The sequence below is a fragment of the Hylobates moloch genome, unplaced genomic scaffold (assembly GCF_009828535.3).
Source record: "Hylobates moloch isolate HMO894 unplaced genomic scaffold, HMol_V3 SCAFFOLD_8, whole genome shotgun sequence".
Taxonomy (NCBI): domain Eukaryota; kingdom Metazoa; phylum Chordata; class Mammalia; order Primates; family Hylobatidae; genus Hylobates; species Hylobates moloch.
In genome coordinates, this window is record NW_026652283.1 from 78,095,167 (window position 1) to 78,119,190 (window position 24,024).

The following is a 24,024-nucleotide window of genomic DNA, read 5'->3' on the forward strand; positions in this document are numbered from 1 at the left end:
AATTCTAAGCAAATGGATAGTATTATTCCTGAAAAAATATGCTAGAGGTTTGTCTTCAAAATGGTACTAAAACAAAGAACATCTCAAAGTTGGAAATAAGTAAGATGGGGAGGGTATTCTAGAGCTAGGAGGGTATTCTAGAGCTAGGAAGATAAAATAGCAACATCACTGTCTACTTGGGAGGGCCATAGGTCCCCTGAGTCTCTCTTCAGGTCTCTTGGCCTCCATCAACTCAAGCCAGAAACCATGGAATGGAGGACCCAGAAGAACCCTGACATCATTCAGTACAACCATCTCATTCCACAAATGTGAAAACTGGCCTGGAAAGAGTGTTGCAGCTTTTTCAAGAGCTCACTGCAATGTTTTTCAAGCTGATTGTACTACCTTACAAAGCAGGGCAAACAGGAACCTGTCTCTCAAAGGAGGATTTATCCCTCACCTTGAAATGCCAGCACTGAGCCCAGAACTGAGTCTCCATGAACCGTCTGCCCCCCATCCAGATGCAGTGCATGTTATGAAGACATACAATGATCCTCTTCCTGTCAGCAAATCTAGGAGCTCAGAGATTACCTGTTTTCTATCTTTTCAGTCAACCATGGGAATCCCTGAAAGAGCTTGGTTTCTTGTTGACAGAAGTTGTGCATTGCTACCATCAGGAACAACCCAGGTCTCTCTTGATAACCAACCTCTAAAGCCTGCCAGTGCAGTTGCAACCTCTACTTTTCATTGGCCCACTTCATCCCATCCCCCAGTGTGGTGTGCCTGGGACTGGAGCAGCTTACAGTAGGCTGAAGAGCTCCCTGTAGCTCTCGTCACCTTTCCCTTCTGACACCATGCTGTCCAGCTTGTCAATCAACTCGGCCTCCACCTAGAAGGAAGCAGAGACTTCATAAACCTGAGATGACCTCAGAAGAAGAATGGGCAATCCAGTTCCTGTGGTGGGTGAGGATGGTGGGAAACTACTTCCGGATCCTGTCCTTGCTCCAAAGAAATCCCAGGGAAGATAGTATCTTACCTATAGCACCAAGAAACCACTCTGCCTCCCCAAATCAAGAAGGCCTCCCACCCTAGTGGTTTGAAAAAGAGATAGGACTTAAAAGTCTCAGGTGCTCTTCCCAATCTAAGGGCAAAAGGCAAGGATTCCCTACAGAGAAAAGTATTTTGGATTCAAAAGAGGCCTTTTTCAGATGTTTTTTTCCCCCTTTAAAAACATTAATTCAAAAGAATTTGTATGCATAAAATATATTTGGTTAGAACTTTACCCTGTAGTCAGCCAGTCAAAAAGGATGCTTTCTGGGGAGCTTGTCCTCACTCTAACGACTGGCATTAAATGGAGCTGAATGAGATTTGAGTGTTTCCTCCAGAGAATTTCCTTCAGGATAACAGGCTCCACTGTTTGTACCCACAGAACCTAGAGCCCTTGAGGCTGCTGTTCCTATCACTGGACCATCACTGGGCCCCTGCATTTGTTATTGGATACCTAAATCATAAGGAGCAAGACTATATTTGTTCCTACCCCATGGATTTGCAAGGGCATTCATCAGTACTCAGTCACTTTTCTTTTTTTAAAATTTAATTTAAAGTTCAGGGGATACCTGTGCTTGATTGTTTGATTGTTGATTGGTACCTGTGCCAGGTTTGTTACGTGGGTAAGCATGTGCCATGGTGGTCTGCTGCACCTATCAACCCATCACCTAGGTATTTAGCCTCAGATGCATTGGCTATTTATCCTGATCTCAGCCACTTTTCTAATAGGTCTCACTGGATTTACTCTGAGGTGAGAAACTGGTTGTAAGTGATATGATATAAAATTGTTTTAACCTTTTATTAACCTTTATTTATTTATTTTGAGATAGAGTCTCACTATGTCAGGCTGGAGTGCACAGGCGCGATCTCGGCTCACTGCAACCTCCACCTCCCAGGTTCAAGCGATTCTCCTGCCTCAGCCTCCTGAGTAGCTGGGATTACAAGCACGCATCACCATGCCCAGCTGATTTTTGTATTTTTAGTAGAGATGGGGTTTCACCATGTTGTCCAGGCTGGTATTGAATTCCTGACCTCAGATGATCCACCTGCCTCAGCCTCCCAAAGTGCTGGGATTACAGGCGTGAGCCACCACGCTCGACCTCTTTGTTAACCTTTAAACTGTGGTACTGTGATATTATTTGTTATTTCATATAAACAAAAAAGCCACGGTATGCCTGCAGGAAATAATGTACTATAAACAGAAGCCTTTCTCACTATACAGAGAGCAAAGAATCCTAAGGCTAAGAAATAATAAAAGAATAACTGAATTAGTAAATCCAATGAAGGCAATTAGGGCCTCTGAAGTCCGATGACCAGAAAATGAGGACAGATCAATAAATATAGCCTTTTTTTTTTTTTTAATAGTGGTCTGCTACATGGCCAGGGCAGGGATGAGTGAGTTGCTAGAATATACATTTGAGAAGAAACAGAAAGTCTGAGACCTGGGGTCCTTAGGGATTGAAGCCGTCTCACTCTCTGTGTAGAGAAGAGGCATAAGCAGGGACTTGCCTGGGGTTATGTCAAGACAGGTAGAGCTGCATCTAGAAGCCAAGGTGGATCAGTCCCACTTCAGAGCTTTTCTTGCCTCACTGGGTCAACCTGCTGGCTAAAAGGCCCCCAAGAGACAGGCCGGATTATAACAAGGGATCTCTCTTCACACATTGTGGTATAGGTAAATTGTGCCTTCAGAACAGAGCAAAAATGTGGGGAGGGGACCTAGAGCAGCAGAGAGTACAACAGTGTAAACAGGGTACAACAGTCCACTGGAAACTAAATGTTTCTCAAAATGGGTCTCTGGGCCAGCAGCAGCAGTTTTACCAGAGATCTTGTTAGAAATTAAAATTCTCAGGCCTCCTCTAGTTTGTTGGATCAGAAACTCAGGGTGGGAGCACACAAGCTGTGCTTTAATGAGTCTTCCACGTGCTTCTGATACCTATTCAAGTGTTTTGAACTTTGTATTAGGCAAAGAAGCTGGTGATGGGGCTGGGTGTGGTGGCTCACGCCTGTAATCCCAGCACTTTGGAAGGCTGAGGCGGGCAGATCACCTGAGGTCAGGAGTTTGAGACCAGCCTGACCAACATGGTGAAACTCCATCTCTACTAAAAATACAAAAAAATTAGCCAGGCGTGGTGGCACCTGCCTATAATCCCAGCTACTCAGGAGGCTGAGGCAGGAGAATCACTTGAACCCAGGAGGTGGAGGTTGCAGTGAGCCGAGATCGTGCCACTGCATTCCAGCCTGGGCAACAGAGTGAGACTCCATCTCAAAAAAAAAAAAAAAAAAAAAAAGCTGGTGATGGAAGGATATGGGGGACATTACTTAATCACCCCTACAGAGCTCATAAAGGAGAAGTTATTAGGAGAAATCTAGAAATCTAAAACATGGGACACTGAATATCAATGCATGCAAAATCAACATCTCTAAGTCAAACAAAATAATAAGTTCTTCAAACATATTATGTACCATCAAGTTTGCAGTTACTTTTATTCCATAGAAACAATATTCCTAAAGTGACATCTTCATTCAACAAATATTTGTCCTGTGATATAATGAGCTGCATAGTTCTGATATTTACCTCTCTAAGCCCAAGTTTCTACATTTGTGAAATAGGAATGGTGGTAACATTCCTCTTTGGTGTCACTGTGCCCTGGATCTTGGGAAGTACTCAATAAATGCTAGTTTTGATTTTCATCTCTATAAGCCTACCATGTCCCAGGCACCATGGTGGGTTCTGAGATATAAAAATGCACAAGAAATAATCCTGATCCCTAAGAGCCCATCATCTGGCAGAGGAGGCAGGTATGACAGCTGACACGGCTCAGCATGGTAATTGCTTAGATGGAACATACACAGAAAAGGTAGTCTGGATTTCAAAAAATTGTGCTATAAAAACTTAAGAAAGGTTTCTGACTCTTTGATCTAGTGATTACAGGTTGAGAAATTTACCTAAGAAACTGAGAATAAATATTTTTTGCAATATTAACAACAAAAATTTGGAATGAACCTGAGTTGCTAAAATTAGGGGCTGGGAGAGGTGGGTCATGCCTGTAATCCCAGCACTTTGGAAGATGGAGGCAGGTGGATCACATGAGGTTAGGAGTTTGAGACTAGCCTGACCAACATGGTGAAACCCCATCTCTACTAAAAATACAAAAATAAATTAGCTGGGCATGGTGGCACACGCCTGTAATCCCAGCTACTTGGGAGGCTGAGGCAGAAGAATTGCTTGAACCTGGGAGGAGGAGGTTGCAGTGAGCCAAGATCATGCCATTGCACTCCAGCCTGGGCAACAAGAGGGAAACTCCGTCTAAAAAAAAAAAAAAAAAAAAAAATGTCAGGCATGGGGGCTCATGCCTGTAATCTCAGCATTTTGGGAGGCCCAGGTGGGCAGATCATGAGGTCAGGAGCTCGAGACCAGCCTGACCAACAGGCTAGTAGTTTTGTAGTTTTAGTAGAAACCGAGTTTCTACTAAAACTACAAAAATTAGCTGGGTGTGGTGGCATGCACCTATAATCCCAGCTACTCAGGAGGCTGAGGCAGGAGAATCACTTGAACCCGTGAGGCAGAGGTTGCAGTGAGCTGAGATCGTGCCTCTGCACTTCAGCCTGGGTGACAGAGCGAGACTCCGTCTCAAAAAAAAAAAATTAGGAGCTTAACAAAATACATTACAGTCCAGCCATACAATGGAATACCATATAGCCTCTAAACTGACAGGGTAGTATAGGGGAGCATTAATTCACATGAAGAGGTAGTCATGACAAGTTGCTACCAAAAAAGGGATATTACAAACCAATATATAACAACAATTTCATTTTTTTGGCCTTTTTTTAAAAAAATACTTTAGGTTCTGGGGTACATGTGCAGAACGGGCAGTTTTGTTACATAGGTATACCTGTGCCATGGTGGTTTGCTGCACCCATTAACCTGTCATCTACATTAGGTATTTCTTCTAATGCTATCCCTCCCCTAGCCCCCATCCCCTGACAGGCCCTGGTGTGTGATGTTCTCCTCCCTGTGTCCATGTGTTCTCATTGTTCAGCTCCCACTTATGAGTGAGAACATGCAGTGTTTGGTTTTCTGTTCTTTTATTAGTTTGCTGAGAATGATGGTTTCCAGCTTCATACATGTCCCTGCAAAGGACATGAACTCATCCTTTTTATGGCTGCATAGTATTCCATGGTGTGTATGTGTCACATTTTCTTTATCCAACCTATCATTGTTGGGCATTTGGGTTGGTTCCAAGTCTTTGCTATTGTGAATAGTGCCACAGTAAACATACATGTGCATGTGTCTTTATAGTAGAATGATTTATAATCCTTTGGGTATATAGCCAGTAATGTGATTGCTGGGTCAAATGGTATTTCTGCTTCTAGATCCTTGAGGAATTGCCACACTGTCTTCCACAATGGTTGAAGTAATTTACACTCCCACCAACAGTGTAAAAATGTTCCTATTTCTCCACATCCTCTCCAGCATCTGTTGTTTCCTGATTTTTTAATGATTGTCATTCTAACTGGTGTGAGATGGTATCTCATTGTGGTTTTGATTTGCATTTCTCTAATGACCAGTGATGATCAGCTTTCATTACATATGTTGGTTGGCCACATAAATGTCTTATTTTGAGAAGTGTCTGTTCATCTTCTTTGCTCACTTTTCTTTTTTTTTTTCTTTTTTTTTTTTTTGAGACGGAGTCTCGCTCTTTCACCCAGGCTGGAGTGAGGTGGCGCGATCTCCGCTCACTGCAAGCTCCGCCTCCCGGGTTCACGCCATTCTGCTGCCTCAGCCTCTCCGAGTAGCTGGGACTACAGGCGCCCGCCACCACGCCCGGCTAATTTTTTGTATTTTTAGTAGAGACGGGGTTTCACCATGGTCTCGATCTCCTGACCTCGTGATCCGCCTGCCTCGGCCTCCCAAAGTGCTGGGATTACAAGCGTGAGCCACCGCGCCCGGCCTTTGCTCACTTTTTGATAGGGTTTTTTTTTTCTTGTAAATTTGTTTAAGTTCTTTGTAGATTTTGGATGTTAGCCCTTTGTCAGATGGATAGATAGCAAAAATTTTCTCCTATTCTGTAGGTTGCCTGTTCGCTCTGATGATAGTTTCTTTTGCTGTGCAGAAGCTCTTTAGTTTAATTAGATCCCATTTGTCAATTCTGGCTTTTGTTGCTATTGCTTTTGGTGTTTTAGTCATGAAGTCTTTGCCCATGCCTAGGTCCTGAATGGCATTGCCTAGGTTTTCTTCTAGGGTTTTTAAGGTTTTATGTCTTACATTTAAAGTCTTTAACCCACGTTAAGGTAATATCTGTATAAGGTGTAAGGAAGGGGTCCAGTTTCAGCTTTCTGCATATGGCTAGCCAGTTTTCCCAGCATCATTTATTAAATAGGGAATCCTTTCCTCATTGCTTGTTTTTGTCAGGTTTGTCAAAGATCAGATGGTTGTAGATGCATGTTGTTATTTCTGAGGCCTCTGTTCGGTTCCATTGGTCTATATACCTGTTTTGGTACCAGTACCATGCTGTTTTGGTTACTGTAGCCTTGTAGTATAGTTTGAAGTCAGGTAGCATGATGCCTCCAGCCTTGTTCTTTTTGCCTAAGATTATCTTGGCTATGCAGGCTCTTTTTTGGTTCCATATGAAATTTAAAGTAGTTTTTTTCTAATTCTGTGAAGAAAGTCAATGATAGCTTGATGGAGATAGCATAGAATCTATAAATTAGTTTGGGCAGTATGGCCATTTCATGATATTGATTCTTCCTATCCATGAGAATGGAATGTTTTTCCATTTATTTGTATCCTCTCTTATTTCCTTGAGCAGTGGTTTGTAGTTCTCCTTCAAGGGGTCCTTCACATCCCTTGTAATTTGTATTCCTAGGTATTTTATTCTCTTTGGAGCAAGTGTGAATGGAAGTTCACTCCTGATTTGGCTCTCTGTCTGTTACTGGTGTATAGGAATGCTTGTGATTTTTGTACATTGATTTTGTATCTTGAGACTTTGCTGAAGTTGCTTATCAGCTTAAGGAGATTTTGGGCTGAGACAATGGGGTTTTCTAAATACACAATCATGTCATCTGCAAACAGAGAAAATTTGACTTCCTCTCTTCCTATTTGAATACCCTTTATTTCTTTATCTTGCCTGATTGCCCTGGCCAGAACTTCCAATACTATGTTGAATAGGAGTGGTGAGAGGGCATCTATGTCTTATGCTGGTTTTCAAAGGGAATGCTTCCAGTTTTTGGCCATTCAGTTATGATACTGGCTGTGGGTTTGTCATAAATAGCTCTTATTATTCTATTTTGTTGATCTTTTCAAAAAACCAGCTCCTGGATTCACTGATTTCTTGAAGGGTTTTTGTGTGTCTCTATCTCCTTCAGTTCTGCTCTGATCTTAGTTATTTCTTGTCTTCTGCTAGCTTTTGAATTTGTTTGCTCTTGCTTCTCTAGTTCTTTTAATTGTGATGTTAGAGTGTCAATTTTAGATCTTTCCTGCTTTATCTTGTGGGCATTTAGTACTATAAATTTCCCTCTACACACTCCTTTAAATATGTCCCAGAGATTCTGGTACGTTGTGTCTTTGTTCTCATCGGTTTCAAAGCACATCTTTATTTCTGCCTTCATTTCGTTATTAACCTAGTAGTCACTCAGGAGCAGGTTGTTCAGTTTCCACGTAGTTGTGCGGTTTTGAGTGAGTTTCTTAATCTGTGGTCTGAGAGACTGTTTGTTATGATTTCCATTCTCTTGCATTTGCCAAGGAGTGTTTTACTTCCAATTATGTGGTCAATTTTAGAATATGTGCAGTGTGGTGCTGAGAAGAATGTATATTCTGTTGATTTGGGGTGGAGAGTTCTGTAGATGTCTACTAGGTCTGCTTGTCCCGAGCTGAGTTCAAGTCCTGGATATCCTTGTTAATTTTCTGTCTTGTTAATCTGTCTAATATAGACAGTGGGGTGTTAAAGACTCCCACTATTATTGTGTGGGAGTCTAAGTCTCTTTGTAGTTCTCTAAGAATTTGCTTTATGATTCTGGGTGCTCCTGTATTGGGTGCATATATATTTAGGATCATTAGTGCTTCTTGCTGCATTCATCTCTTTACCATTATGTAATGCACTTCTTTGTCTCTTAGTGCTTCTTGTTGCACTGATCTCTTTACCATTATGTAATGCAGTTCTTTGTCTCTTTTGGTCTTTGTTGGTTTAAAGTCTGTTTTATCAGATACTAGGATTGTAACCCCTGTTTTTTTTTTTTTTTTTTGCTTTCCATTTGCTTGGTAAATATTCCTCCATGCCTCTATTTTGAGCCTATGTGTGTCTTTGCATGTGAGATGGGTCTCCTGAATACAGCACACCGATGGGTCTTGACTCTTTATTCAATTTGCCAGTCTGTGTCTTTTAAATGGGGCATTTAGCCCATTTACATTTAAGGTTAATATTGTTATGTGTGAATTTGATCCTGCCATTATGATGCTAGCTAGTTATTTTGCCTGTTAGTTGATGCAGTTTCTTCATAGTGTTGATGGTCTTTACAATTTGGTATGTTTTTGCAGTGGCTGGTACCGGTTACTCCTTTCCATATTTAGTGCTTCCTTCAGGAATTCTTGTAAGGCAGGCCTGATGGTGACAAAATCTCTCCACATGTGCTTGTCTGTAAAGGATTTTATTTATTCTTTGCTTATGAAGCTTAGTTTGGCTGGATATGAAATTCTTGAAAATTCTTTTCTTTAAGAATGTTGGCTGGTCGTGGTGGCTCATGCATGTAATCCCAGCACTTTGGGAGGCTGAGGTGGGCAGATCATGAGGTCAGGAGATCGAGACCATCCTGGCTAACATGGTGAAACCCCGTCTCTGCTAAAAATACAAAAAAATTAGCCAGGCATAGTGGCGGGCACCTGTAGTCCCAGCTTCTCTGGAGGGTGCGGCAGCAGAATGGCATGAACCCAGGAGGTGGAACTTGCAGTGAGCTGAGATTGCACCACTGCACTCCAGCCTGGGTGACCAAGCAAGACTCCATCTCAAAACAAAAAACAAAAAACAAAAAACAAAAACAAAAACAAAAACAAAAGAATGTTGAATATTGGCCCCTACTCTCTTCTAGCTTTTCTGGCTTGTAGGGTTTCTGCAGAGAGATCCACTGTTAGTATGATGGGCTTCCCCTTGTGGGTAACCTGACCTTTCTCTCTGGCTGCCCTTAACATAGTTTCCTTCATTTCAATCTTGGTGATTCTGACGATTATGTGTCTTGGGGTTGCTCTTCTCGAGGAGTATCTTTGTGGTGTTCTCTGTATTTCCTGAATTTGAATGTTGGCCTGTCTTGCTAGGTTGGGGAAGTTCTCCTGGATAATATCCTGAAGAGTGTTTTCCAACTTGGTTCCATTCTCCCTGTCACTTTCAGGTACACCAATCAAACATAGGTTTGGTCTTTTCACATAGTCCCATATTTCTTGGAGGCTTTGTTCATTCCTTTTCATTCTTTTTTCTCTAATCTTGTCTTCACGCTATATTTCATTAAGTTGATCTTCAATCTCTGATATCCTTTCTTCCACGTGATTGATTTGGCTATTGATACTTGTGTATGCTTCAAAAAGTTCTTGTGCTGTGTTTTTCAGCTCCATCAGGTCATTTATGTTCTTCTCTAAACTGGTTATTCCAGTTAGCAATTCGTCTCACCTTTTTCAAGGTTCTTGGCTTCCTTGCATTGGGTTAGAACATGCTCCTTTAGCTTGGAGGAGTTTGTTATTACCCACCTTCTGAGGCCTACTTCTGTCAATTTGTCAAATTCATTTTCCGTCCAGGTTTGTTCCCTTGCTGGCTAAGAGTTGTGATCCTCTGGAGGAGAAGAGGCATTCTGGTTTTTGGAGTTTTCATCCTTTTTGCAGTGTTTTCTCTCCATCTTCATGGATTTATCTACTGTTGGTCTTTGATATTCTTGACCTTCAGATGAGGTCTCTGTGTGGATGTCCTTTTTGTTGATGTTGATGCTATTCCTTTCTGTTTGTTAGTATTTCTTCTAACTGTCAGGCCCCTCTGCTGCAGGTCTGCTGGAGTTCGCTGGACGTCCACTCCAGACCCTGTTTGCCTGGGTATCACCAGTGGAGGCTGCAGAACAGCAAAGATTGCTGCCTGTTTATTCCTCTGGAAGCTTCATCCCAGAAGGGCACCCACCAGATGCCAGCCAGAACTCTCCTGTATGAGGTATCTGTTGGCCCCTACTGGGAGACGTCTCCCAGTCAAGAGACAGGGGGGTCAGGGAACCACTTGAGGAGGCAGTCTGACCCTTAGCAGAGCTCAAACACTATGGTGGGAGATTCGCTGCTCTCTTCAGAGCCATCAGGCAGGGATGTTTAAGTCTGCTGAAGCTGTGCCCACAGCTACCCCTTCCCCCAGGTGCTCTGTCCCAAGGAGATGGGGGTTTTATCTATAAGCCCCTGACTGGGGCTGCTGCCTTTTTTTCAGAGATGCCCTGCCCAGAGAGGAGGAATCTAGAGAGGCAGTCTGGCTGCAGTGGCCTTGCTGAGCTGTGGTGGGCTCCACCCAGTTCGAACTTCCTGGTGGCTTTGTTTCCACCGTGAGGGTAAAACCGCCTACTCAAGCCTCAGCAATGGCAGAAGCCCCTCTTCCAACCAAGCTCGAGCATCTCAGGTCGACCTTGGACTGCTGTGCTGGCAGCGAGAATTTCAAGCCAGTGGATCTTAGCTTGCTGGGCTTCGTGGGGGTGGCAGGCACCGAGCCAGACCCCTTGGCTCCCTGGCTTTAGCCCCCTTTCCAGGGGAGTGAAGGGTTCTGTCTCACTGGCATTCCAGGTGCCCTGGGGTATGGAAAACAAAACAAAACAAAACAAACTCCTGTAGCTAGCTTGGTGTCTGCCCAAACGGCCACCCAGTTTTGTGCTTGAAACCCAGGGCCCTGGTGGCGTAGGCACTGGAGGGAATCTCCTGGTGTGTGGATGGTGAAGACCACGGGGAAAGTGCAGTATCTGGGCCAGATTGCACAGTTCACAGTCCCTCATGGCTTCCCTTGGCTAGGGAAGGGAATTCCCCAACCCCCTGTGCTTCCTGGGAGAGGTGACGCCCCACCCTGCTTTGGCTCACCCTCTGTGGGCTGCACCCACTATTCAACCAGTCCCAATGAGATGAGCTGGGTACCTCAGCTGGAAATGCAGGAATCACCCACCTCCTGTGTTGATCTTGGGAGCTGCAGACCGGAGATGTTCCTATTTGGCCATCTTGCCAGCCCTCTAACAATTTCATTTTCTAAGTTAAAAAAAGCCTATGTATTGAGAAGAAAAAGTCTAAAAAAGACATAAACTGCCTCCTCTCCAAGTTCCTAACAATGGTAGGATTATGGGTTAAAATTTTTCGTTACAGCTATCGTGTTGTTTTTTTTTGAGAAGGAGTCTCGCTCTGTCACCAGGGTGAAGTGCAGTGGTGCAATCTCGGCTCACTACAAACTCCACCTCCCAGGTTCAAGCGATTATCCTGCCTCAGCCTCTTAAGTAGCTGGGACTGCGGGCACACACCACCATGCCCAGCTAATTTTTGTAGTTTTAGTAGAGACAGGGTTTCACCATGTTGGCCAGGATGGTCTGGATCTCTTGACCTTGTGATCCACCTGCCTTGGCCTCCCAAAGTGCTGGGATTACCAGTGTGAGCCACCACGCCTGGCCCACTATTGCATTTTAAATTTTTCTACATTAAATAAATATTGTTCTATAATTAGAAAAAGTATTTTTAGGCTGGTCAGTGTTAGTGATGGTGGAACGCAACCCAGCCCCATTTTCAGCTGACTCAGATGACCCACAGTGCAGCTCTGCAATGTCATCCACTTCTTGGTAACAGTTTTTTATTTTTTTTTTAATCAGGTGTTGTGCATTTTGCACATTTAGAAGGCACAAGTTGTGACAATACAGAAAAGTAACAGTTCCTTTTTTTGTTTGAAGTTATTATTTCCCAAAGACCTGGAGGCATTAGAGCTACACACTCCCAAATTGATTTATCTTAAATACTATTTACCCATGATAAAAAGAATCTATAAAAAACTTAGAGCTAGTATCATATTTATTTATTTGTTTAATAGGAGAAGCACATAAGGATAGTATCATATTCACTGGTAAAAACACTGGTGAATACTTTCTCCTAAGAACAAAGCAAGTTTCTCATTGCTCTTATTTAACATCATCCTGGAGGTCCTGGCTGATGTGATATGGCAAGAAAAATAAGAGATATATAGAGTAGAAAGGAAGAAATAAAACTCTCTATTCTCAGGTGACATGATTGTCTAAATAGAAAATCCCAAGGAATCTGCAAAAAAGCTTCCAGAATAAGTAAGTTTAGCGAGGATACAGGATATAATGTTAATATATAAAAATCAGTTGAATTTCTATATCCTAGAAACAAAAATAAAACAAAATTTAAAAATTGCAATTATTTATTTATTTATATAAACAAAGTGGAACATTTTAATTGAACTTTCTTAAAACCAATGGATCAAGTAGCAAAGCATTAGTAAGGCTACAGAAGTTCAAACAATATAATTAAGGAGCTTGAGCTACTAGATAAACATAAATTTTACTCCCTCACCCACAGAATACCCATTGTTTTCAAGTTCATGTAGAACAATTTTTTGAAATGCTGCATACTTGACAATAAAGGGAGTCTAAAACCTCTTCAAAGAATCAACATCATTCAGTTGCATGGAATTATTTAGAAGAGCACCAAAAAACATGAAATACATATAAATTAAATAACATATGTGTAAGATCTGTATACAAAACACTGATGAAGGAAATAAAAGAACACCTAAATAAATGGAAAGATATACTGTTTCCATGGGCTATTAAGACATCAATTCTTCCCAATTTGATATATACATATATATATATAAATTTTTTTGAGACAGAGTCTTGCTCTGTTGCCCAGACTGGTGTGCAGTGGTGCGACCTCAGCTCACTGCAACCTCCCTTTCCCAGGTTCAAACAATTCTCCTGCCTCAGCCTCCTAAGTAGCTGGGATTACAGGCACCTGCCACCACGCCTGGCTAATTTTTATGTTTTTAGTAGAGATGGGGTTTCAGTGTGTTGGCCAGGCTGCTCTCAAATTCTTGATCTCAAATGATCTGCCTGTCTTGGCCTCCCAAAGTGCTGGGATTACAGGCATAGCCACTGTGCCCAGCCCCCAATTTGATTTATAGAATCACTGCAATCCCAGTCAAAATACCAGCAGGAATGCTACAGATATTGACATGCTGATTCTAAATTTATTTAAGAAAGGAAAAAGAATTAGATAGCTAACACAATACTGAAAAAAAAAAAAAGAACGAAGCTGGAAGACAGACTCACACCATGTAGTTTTTTGTTTTTTGTTTTTTTTTTTTTTTAGACGTAGTCTTGCTGTCGCCCAGGCTGGAGTGCAGTGGCGGGATTTCGGCTCACTGCAGGCTCCGCCCCCCAGGGTTCATGCCATTCTCTTGCCTCAGCCTCCCGAGTAGCTGGGACTACAGGCGCCCGCCACCTCGCCTGGCTAATTTTTTGTAATTTTAGTAGAGACAGGGTTTCACCATGTTAGCCAGGATGGTCTCGATCTCCTGACCTTGTGATCTACCTGCCTCGGCCTCCCAAAGTGCTGGGATTACAGGCGTGAGCCACCACGCCCGGCCACACCATGTAGTTTTAAGACTAACTATAAAGCTACTATAATAACGTAGTGTGGTATTGATGAAAGAATAAACATACTGATCTACGGAAAGACTAGAGTCTAGAAGGAGATTCACACAAATATGGTCAATTGATTTTTTAAGTAGTTTTAACTGACAATAATTATATCTATTTATGGAGTACAATATGATGTTTTGATATATGTATACATTGTGAAATGGTTAAATCAAGCTAATTAACATATCTGTCACCTCATCTAATTATTTTTTTTGCAATGAGAACATTTAAAGTCTACTCTTTTAGCAATTTTTAAATATACATTATTATTATTATTATTATAATTTTGAGATGGAGTCTCGCTCTGTTGCCTAGGCTGGAGTGCAGTGGTGCGATCTTGGCTCACTGCAACTTCCACCTCCTGGGTTCAAGCAATTCCCCTGCCTCAGCCTCCTGAATAGCTGGGACTACAGGCATGTGGCACCACGCCTGGCTAATTTTTGAACAATACATTATTATTAACTACAGTCACCATGCGGTGCAATAGCTCACTAAAGCTTATTCCTCCTAACTTTGAATACAAAGTTTCAAAGTTCTTTTTTCTTTTTCTTTTTTTTAAGCTTCTCCTTGTCCAAACCCATTTGTTTTTCTTTTTTTTGGCAATTGATTTTTGACCAAGGCAGAAAGACAACTGAAGAAAGGATACTCTTTTCAACAAAGATGCTGGAATAACTGGACATCTTGTTGCAAAATAAAAAGAAGAACCTGATCCATCCTTCATACCTTATACAGAAATCAACTCAAAATAGATCATAGATCTAAATTTAAAATGTAAAATTGTAAAACTTCTAGAAGAAAAGACAGGAGAAAAATTTTTGTGGCCCTATGTTAAGAAAAAGTTCTTGGGGTATGACCCCAAAAGCATGATCGAGAAAAGAAAAACATTGACAAATTTGACTTCATAAAAATTAAAAACTTTTGTTCTAAGAAAGATATTGTTTAGTAAATGAAAAGATAAGCTAAAGATTTACAGAAAATAGCTGTAAATCATATGCTCAACAAAGGACTTACATATAGAATATATAAAGAACCCTAAAATTCAACAATAAGGAAAGCAACAACTCAAATGAAAATGAACAAAAGCTTTGAACTCATTTCACCAAAGAAATATAAGGATGGTATATAAGCATATGAAAAGATGCTCAACATCATTAGTCACTAGGGAAATAGAAATGAAAACCACAATGATATACAACTACACACCTATTAGAATGGTTAAAACAAACGAACAGACAATACTAAGTACTGGTTAGTATGTGGAGCAATTGATTATATACTGCTGCTGGGACTTCAAAATGGTATAGCTATTTTAGAAAAGAGTTTGAGAACCTCTTCAAAAGCTAATTATAAACTTGTCACAAGGCCCAACAATCCTATTCCTAAGTATTCACTCAAGAAAAATGAGAGCTTATATGCATACAAAAACCTATAAAGAAATGTTTTTAGTGGCTTTATTTATAATCCACAAAAAAGGAAATAACCCAAATGTCTTCTGAATGGTGAATGAATGAACTAAATACTACTCAGCATAGAAAAACTACTGATACAAGCAGTGACATGGATGAATTTCTCAAAGCATTATGCTAAGTGAAAGGGGCTAGTCTCAAAAGGCTACACTTTGCTTGATTCCATTTATATGACAGTCTAGAAAAGGCACAACTATAGTGATGAAGAACAGACCTATGGTTGCATTTGTTAAGAATAGGGGAAAGGTTTGACTACAAATAGACAGCAAGACTGGATTTTTAAGTATTCAAAAACTCTCGATTGTGGTGGTGGTTACACGACTATGCATTTGCCAAAACACACAGAACTGTAAATCAAAAAGAATACATTTTACTCTATGTAAATTTAAAAATAAATAAATATTTAAAAATTACTGTTTGCCTGGTCTACTTCTCACTGTTACAGTCACCTATTCGAAGACCACTGGTTCATCCCAGAATCACAGGCTCGGAAGGAGCTTAGTGAGGAACTGGTACAATTTCCAAGCCAATACAGAAAATTCCCCTAGAGGTTTCCTGGGAGCTTCTGCTTGAAGATCATCTGCCAAGAGAGAAAATCTCTATCTCCCAAAGCAGACCTGCTTACAGTGGACAGTTTTTGCTGTTAGCAAGTTATTTATTTTATTAGCTAAAATTGGCTTCCTCACCATTAGCCCCATTGGTCCTGGTACTATCCCCTGGAGCTACAGATATAAAGGCAGGGGCCATCTCCTACACTTAGTGGTGGCAAAAGAACTACACAGGAGGACAGCCTGAAGCCACTCAGTTGGAAGCCAAGGGGCCTGTATCTCCTGGACCAATCCCTCTGTGCAGTAGTCTGTAAAATGCTGGGCTACCTGAGCCATGAGAAGTCATCTGGTCTGGGCTGCAGCCCTAGAAATGCCTAGATTATACAGTGAAAATCCTCGGTAAAGGAATAGCATCACACTCCCAGGGCCCTACCATGAATGAAACTGGGAGGCTACAGTCTCAATCATTCTCTCCTTGATCAGAAAGTTATAGTGATGTTCATTCTTTCCTGGCCTCATTATTTTCTGGCCTCTAACTTCATGAAGAAAATCCACAAATCAATTTTGGCCAGCAAGTAAGGGAAAACCCTTGAACAGGATTCAAATTAGCCAAGCTACAGCCCATCCCCACTAGAATCATGGCTTGGTCTATCTAGGCTACCTGCCTAAGCAGAAGGGATCCATTCCAGAGAATACCCTGAAAACTGCCAGGTGTCTTACTTGTTTGAAGTTGCCATTTTTTCTCTGCTCCCAGTCCATCATGTCATGAAAGATGGGAATCATGATATTCCGTACTTCTGGCTGTGGGACCAGTGTCACACCCAGAAAAGGACCAATCATTCCCGGAATAAAGTGGATCTTATGTTCACCTGAAAAACAAAACCCAAATTAGTTTATGCCTGCTTTGCTCCTTCCATGGAAGATTCCCAAACGGGGCCACAACACATGCTACAATCTATACAGGAAGCTTCCGAGAGCAAAGCAAGCTCTCCCCTATGGTTTTCTGAGATACTCTCCCTCAACTTTTTAGAGTTTATGGATAAAGTTGGCCTAGCCCAGTTAAAGCAAATGCGCAACAGTCACAAAACTGCTTTTCCAAAGAATTTCCTGACAGGTCCCACAAACTACCTGAAAATCTCTCTGAGATGAAGGAACAGAGTTTGCTACTTGAGACAGAATAGGTTTCTGAGTAACCTATGAGTGTCAGATGGTCTATTCACAGTGTTTATTTAACAAGAAAAACCCATATATTTCTGCTTAAATACAATGCACTCTCCTTGGAGTTTCTAGCTCTAGCCCAGAGACATTTAAGTGATGAGGATATCCAATCCCTGGTCTAGCCACCAGAGGTCTAATAAGTCCATGGACTTTTACACTGCCTATGTTCATGTAGGCCAAAGAAGTCCTCCTCCTGAGCTAGTAGGAGCCTCCTGCACAGCCCTACCCTAAAAGGCTGGCTTAGAGATTCTCTCTTTACCCACCCTGAACTCCCTTTGTGTTCATATTGCATTTCTGATGGTATCATTACCCCTACTTGGCTCAGCTCAACCCTCAACTTCCTTAATGAAGCATTTCCATGGTAAGTGCGTGAAGTGGGTTTCCCTCTCATTGGCGTGCCATCTAGGGTATGTTAGCAGAAGCCAGAGACAGTCCTGTGGATGGTGGGATAGGATTTTTCTCTTCCTTGCAATGGTAAAATAGAGTGAACCATCTTTCAGAGCTCTGCTCTCAGTCCTTCAGAGACTAAGGAGGAGATAAACTGTGGGTCTGTGCAATGAATGCTACAACCAAGTAAAACCATTTCTTGGGGACCAGAGAATGTCATTTCCAACAAAAGAAATGAAGTAGAAAAGGCTTTATCAGGCAAATCTGGAATTTAAAAAAATTCCATTTTGAAAACCTAAGAAGCAAATGTTTAGCCCTGAGGCTGGTTCAGTATATCCCAATTTTGGTACTTGGCACAATAGCCAGTCTTTTGCATTCCTGGGAATTTCAGAGTCAACTTTGGGTTAAAATCCATTTCCAAACTGTGCTGGATACAGGGAACCAGAGTGCTGGAAAGTCTGCTTGGGGAAAATGCATCCTCACTCATGAATAGAAGGCCCTCCCGCCGGCAGAAATACTTCATATCTTACTTGCTGCCTCTAGGTTAGTGGTGGGGATGGCTAACAGATAACTGGAGATTTTATGACCATCATTCCTACAGCTTCAGAGCCATGAGCTCAGCTGAAAGCAGACTTCACTTGAAAGAATAATAGTTCTCTAGCATCCTGACAGGCCACTCAGAACTCTACGATATCACAGGATGGCCCACTCAGTCACCAGGGCAACCCAGAAATTCTACCAAAAACACTGATCTGACAAATTTAGATTCAAAGCAGTGGCTATTTTCAAAGCATTCAAAGCAGAAGCTGTGCAAAGATGGGAAGCCAAAACTGATTTCACTCAGAGGTTGCAGTTCTCTTCTTATATGTTACTCCATGCAATTGGTGTCAAGCATCTGATCTGGATACGTGAATACCAGAGATCCAAGAAATGTTTCAATCTTTATTAATAGACACCTTTGCTCATGTACTGGGTATCTCAGATCTAAGCTTCTGAGCCTGCAACATCCAGACTGGGAAGTGAAGAGCATGGAGGATCTTACAGGAATGGGTTCTCAAATTGGAAAAAACTACTACAGTCCTCCTTTTCTTTTTTTCCTTTTGACTTTAGTTCCTAAAAAAAGGGATTTGGCATATGTATTACTGAGGTCTTATTTCTCAGACAAACTCTCCTTGCCAAGGGCTTTAAGCACATGTGCTACACCATCCATCTGAGGTGTTATGTGAAAGATATGTAAGGATCTCTTGGGTCTGAATTAACATTCTTAAAGCCTGAGAGACGTTATTAGTCTTGCTACTTTCTATTTGGCTATGCAATATATAGAAGGGAAGAATAGGGAGAAAAAACCTACCCAAATTCTGCCACATGCTGAACAGTTCATAGGCCATCATTACACGCATGTCCCCATACCTAAGAATAGTAACACAGGAGCCAACCGTTAGTGGGAGAAGGTTCAGGAAGATAGGGCTGCAAACCCATGAGGTCAGTACTTCAGCACTGTTTGTTTCTAATGTTTCCCAACGTGCTAAGCCATTGGGCTCTCCACTTAACTCCCACACTTGGGTCCCTGGGAAACCACCCAGCTGAGAACCTTGTGGACCTCTGAAGGAACTCTCATGGAAACATAGCCCTATTTGGCCAAGCGGTAAGGAGATGAATATAAGACATTAAGACATTTATCTTACTTATCTAGAATCTTCTTCCTTTTGGCTGAGGTGATAATTTCTAGCTGAAGGCTTGGCTGATTTATGAATAGAACTGCCAGGCTAAAATAAGAATTCCACACCTAGAGAGACAGAGAAAGAGAAAACGTGACAGTCTAAGAACTTAATCTTGTAGGGAGAGTTACTAAATACATGCATGTAGCATAGAACCCATTTTACAATCTTAAGATCCTCATTTTTTCCCTTTTAAACATCTTTGCAAACAAGAATTTTTCTTTTTTTCCCCCTTGACTTCTTCTGAAGCCAATTGTGTTGATGCTGGACTAGAAAGCGTACTCATGAAGTTTGGCTACCAACACTTCCAACAGGGGTATCCCAGGTCATATTCTAATCATCATCAGGCTTGGAAGCTGTTTGATACTATGAATCTATTAATAAAGCAAAAAACAAGTGAGCTTGGTTTTGGCTTTCTAAGGTTATTGCAATAATAGTGACGGATTTCAGGAGTGCCTACCTTAAAGTCAAAGTCAGTCTCTGTGAAATTCTTGTGCAGTGCAGAGGACAGGTACTGGACAGTAGTGACTATAATACTGCAGTAAGGAAACAAGGCATTGGCAGAATTAAAAGACTAACAATGGCATCTGATGGCTTGGTATCAGCTGTCTATAGCCTGTGTGCAAACTTCTTGAGTACGATTTGTTCCCATGTAAGATGTGACTATAAAGGAAAGAGAAAATGGTACAAACTCTATAGAAAAAAACTCTACAGAAAACCAGTCTTGGAGAAATGCCCCACAGTTGGCAGGACAGCACAGGACATCAGTGGGTTCTAGACCTAGTTCTGTCATTACGTGGCCTTCATACTTCTCTCTGGGTCTCATTTTCCCTGCCTATAAAAGGTGGTAGGAGTTCGATGGTTCTTTAAGGTTTCTGCCAGTTCAGAGTAGTTCTAGTATTTTGGGGACCTCTGGGTAATCAAGAGATATTATTATCACTTTGTAGGACTTAGAACATAATTTTATTATTATACTGGATAACAGGGGTTTCTATAGTTAATAAATCTTTGCTTTTGTCATATACTATTATTTTCATCTAGGTGTCATTTGAATTCAGCTCTTTTGATCTAGCTTGAGTAATCACTCTCAATCTTAGCCTGGGCACATAGAAGGGACAATGGGAAGCTGTCCTGCTGGAACAAGAGAGTGAAGTGGAGAGGAAGTCTAGTGGGACAGTACGTTTCATTACATAGGGCCTTGGCTACCTGGCAAAGAGACTTACGTCTAACAGTGGCCACCTCTGCTTAGATGCAGAAGAACATGACAAAAACAGTGCATTAGAAAGACTAGTCCACCACTAGAGGGAGTGAAAAATTTAAAGGGTCAAAGCTTTGAAAGAAAAAGCTGCTCTTGCAGGATAAGCTGGGGAGCCTGAAGTGCTCTGAATGGAGCTAAGAGATAGAAACAAGAAAGATTCAAATGGAAAAGTCACTATTTGAGGAAGTATCTGTGCAACTTTGTTTACAATCATCCCTCTATTCTTTATAAAACATTTGCATTTTGGAAAAAGTTACAGTGCTTATAAAAGGTGTAAAGTGGAAAGACCATGCTAGTATCTTGCTAATATATCTAACGAACACTTTCACTGTATTTTATATGTCAATATAAAAGGCAGATCAGTGGGAGGAAGCAATGGGCTAGAGTGTGGAGGCCAAGCAGCCTTCTTCTGAATAGAGAGAGACCAGATGAGCCAGCCCCTTACCACATGCATCATTTGTCTGGTTTGCCAGGAGGAAGCACAAGCTAGAAATATAAATGAGGCAGTCAGGTTAGGATTATCTTTAGAGTAAATTCTATGTCAGTAATCAGAAGTGGTCAGAGCCTTGCAGCCAGGTCTCAGGTGGATAACTGGCACTGTCTATGGGAGGCAAGCACTGCCTGGTAGACAACACAATTCAAATTGAGAAGAAGGCTTGGGATAATGCCTAAACCTACAGGGCAGCAGAGGCCAATGGGCCACTGAGCAGGCCTTCCTCAAGGAAGAACCCTTCTCTGGATATTATATTTCACATCCTGAAAATTTCCTTCTGTATGCTTACGGTGCCATCATCTACTAAACACAAAAATATTTTTCCATTTGCCCTCTCCTCTCTGTTCCCATGGCCCTGGCCTTTATTTGTCTTGCTCATGTGCTCCCTCTCTGAAATACACATACTCTTCTTAGTCTGAGAACAGCTCAGTGATGCTGATACAGAGCCCTTCCATACTCACTTGCTTGTGAGCAGTCTCATTACCATCCAGTCCCGAGGGAAGACACTCATCTTCATCAGGTTCCGGAACACGCAAAAAATCTTCAGCAGAAATTCCTGACAGCAGAGGAAAGCTGATGTGAGACACCACCACCACAATATCCATCTCCTCAATAGGCCACTCCTGGCCACTAGATCACGACAATGGGTGGGACCAGTGACTTAGATCTGGTTCTCTCTGTGAGTTGTTTCTCTCTTAGAGGGCTACATGAGAGTTCTGGGTACTCTCACAGGCCAGATGGAAGCAGACCAAAACTGTGCAGAACAGAGGTAGCTCTATACCCACAGTGCCCAAAGCAGCTCTATACCCACTTTATACCCACAAAGCCCAAAGCATGGGACAGACTAAGGTCTAGCCAAACTAGTGTCCGACTGATTCCATGGGCTTCATTTTCTGGGGCATGGCCCCTGAGCGTTTGATTGTAAGAACATGCTTTTTTGGATATTAAGAACACAATGATGGGAGAGGTACTTTAGGAATGGCAGAGTAAAGACCTCTGAAAATCTGCTTGTCCATGAAAGCAATGGGGTGGCTAATACTGGTTAACCAAAGGCTTGTGACAATCTAAGAAATGTTTACTCAAGAAAAATGGATGAATAATAACAATGAGTTTTGTTGCATTTTTAACTTGCACTATTCTCATCCCCTCCCACCTCCACAGTAGCCTTAAAAACAAGCTGCTGTAGAATCATGAAAGTCATGAAAACCAGAGCCTAGCAGCCATTAGAAGGGACAGAATGGTTTTGGAACTCCTACAAAAAGTCCCAACCCCCAGAATTGTTATTATTTGACCTGCTTGGCAGCTTCCTGGAAAAACTCCATTCATAGGGTTTGTCTTAATTTAACCTGACTCAGAGCTCACTCAGTGAGGAAAACTCTATACCCAAGGCATTTGTTGGAGGAAAAAAAAAAACATATAATTTAACATCCCAGCTGCATGAAGCAGCCATGTCATTTCGGGCAAACCAGAGAATGGCTAAAAAAAAATTATAAGGAAAAGCTGAGGAATGAAATATCCATAAGAGGCCTTGAAAAGCTCTGACATATTCCTGGGAATCTAGAAGGCCACACATGAGTGCAGGGCTGTGTACATTTCTAGGGAAGGCCTGAGAAGGCCTAATCTCTCACCTGTGCTGACCTTGAAGCTCTGGGCAAGCAGGAAGTGAAGGCTACGGCCGAATTGAAAAGTGCTGGAGCAATGACAGTCAGCCCCAACACATACATATAAAAAAACCCTTAACAAAATGTGGAGAGTGATTGATTTAAGGCATTTAAGAAAATCTCTGTTCAGTTATTAGCTGATCATTAACTAACTGCATGGAGACTTTAGTGACTGCATATAATTTAAAAATATCAATATTAAAGAATGGGTCCAGGCATGGTGGCTCACACCTGTAATCCCAGTGCTTTGGGAGGCTGAGGCAAGAGGATCACTTGAGGCCAGGAGTTTGAGACCAGCTTGGGAAACATAGCAAGATCCCTATCTTTACAAAAAATTAAAAAATTAGCTGCATGTGGTGGTGCATGCCTGTAGTCCAAGCTACTCAGGAGGTTGAGGTGGGAGGATTTCTTGAGCCCAGGCAAGGTTGTAGTGAGCTATGATCACATCACTGCACTACAGCCTGAGCAATACAGCAAGACCCTGTCTAAAAAAACCCCAAAAAGCAATGAGTCCAGTAATGTCACTAAAAAAAGAAACAAGCATCATCAACAACATAAAGCAATAAAAAGCAACAATAACAAGCCCTGGGGATGTGGGGAAGGGATCTGATTTCCAGAGTTGCCAAATTATTTAAAATGTCCAGTTTTCAACAAAATATTATAAGATATAAAAAAATAGGAAAGTATGGCCCATACACAGGCAAAAAGAAGTAAATAAAAACTTTTCCTGAGGTAGCTCAAACACTGGACTTGCTTGGAAAATACTTTAAACAAAGAACTGAAGGAAATCACACTTAAAGAATTAAAGGAAAGTGTAAGAACAATGACTCACCAAATAGAGGATACCAACAAGAAGGGTAGAAATTACTTAAAGTACACCAAATATAAATTCTAGGATTGAAGAATACAATAACTGAAACGAAAAATTCACTAAAGGGGCTCAGCAGCAGATCTGAGCTAGCAGAAGAATTAGCAAATTTGAAGCCAAGTTAACTGAGATTATCTCAAGTAGGAAAAACAAAAAGAAAAAAGAATGAAGACAAATGAACAGAGCCTCAGATACCTGTGGGGCATCATTAAGTGTATAAACACACACACAGTGGTAGTGCTAGAAGGAAAAGAAAAAGAGAAATGGGAAGAAATAATGGGCAAAAACTTTCCAAATTGATAAAAAAACTTTACACAGCCAAGAAGCTCAACAAACTCTACAGGGGATAAAATCAAAGAGATTCATATATAGCCACATTAGAATCAAAAGTGTCAAAAGCCAAAAATAAAGAGAATCTTGAAAGCAGCAAGATAAAAACAACAAACAACCCTCAATAATATTAACAGGTGACATCATCAGATATAATGGAGGACAGAAGGCAGAGAGCAGAAATATTCAAAGCCTGAAATGAAAGACCATCAACAAAGAATCCTATAGCCAGCAAAACTACCATTCAAAACTAAAGAAACTGCGAAGCACAGTGGCTCATGTCTGTAATCCTAGCACTTTGAGAGGCTGAGATGGGAGGATTGCTTGAGCCCAGGAACTTGATACTAGCCTGAGCAAC

General features: G+C 41.5%; 1 protein-coding gene across 4 annotated transcripts in view; it reads right to left on the reverse strand.

Moving 5' to 3' along the window:
* The window catches only part of DOCK3 (dedicator of cytokinesis 3), a 649,329-nt gene that overhangs the window by 53,939 nt on the left and 571,366 nt on the right, over positions 1-24,024 (reverse strand). For all 4 annotated transcript variants that reach the window (XM_032161429.2, XM_032161424.2, XM_058442283.1 and 1 more), the window contains exons 28-33: positions 21,269-21,363; positions 19,517-19,592; positions 19,024-19,124; positions 18,690-18,748; positions 16,454-16,602; positions 783-868 (exon numbers count right to left, since the gene is read on the reverse strand). In XM_032161429.2, coding sequence (XP_032017320.1) covers positions 783-868; positions 16,454-16,602; positions 18,690-18,748; positions 19,024-19,124; positions 19,517-19,592; positions 21,269-21,363 — 566 coding nt within the window. The remainder of the gene's footprint in view (positions 1-782; positions 869-16,453; positions 16,603-18,689; positions 18,749-19,023; positions 19,125-19,516; positions 19,593-21,268; positions 21,364-24,024) is intronic.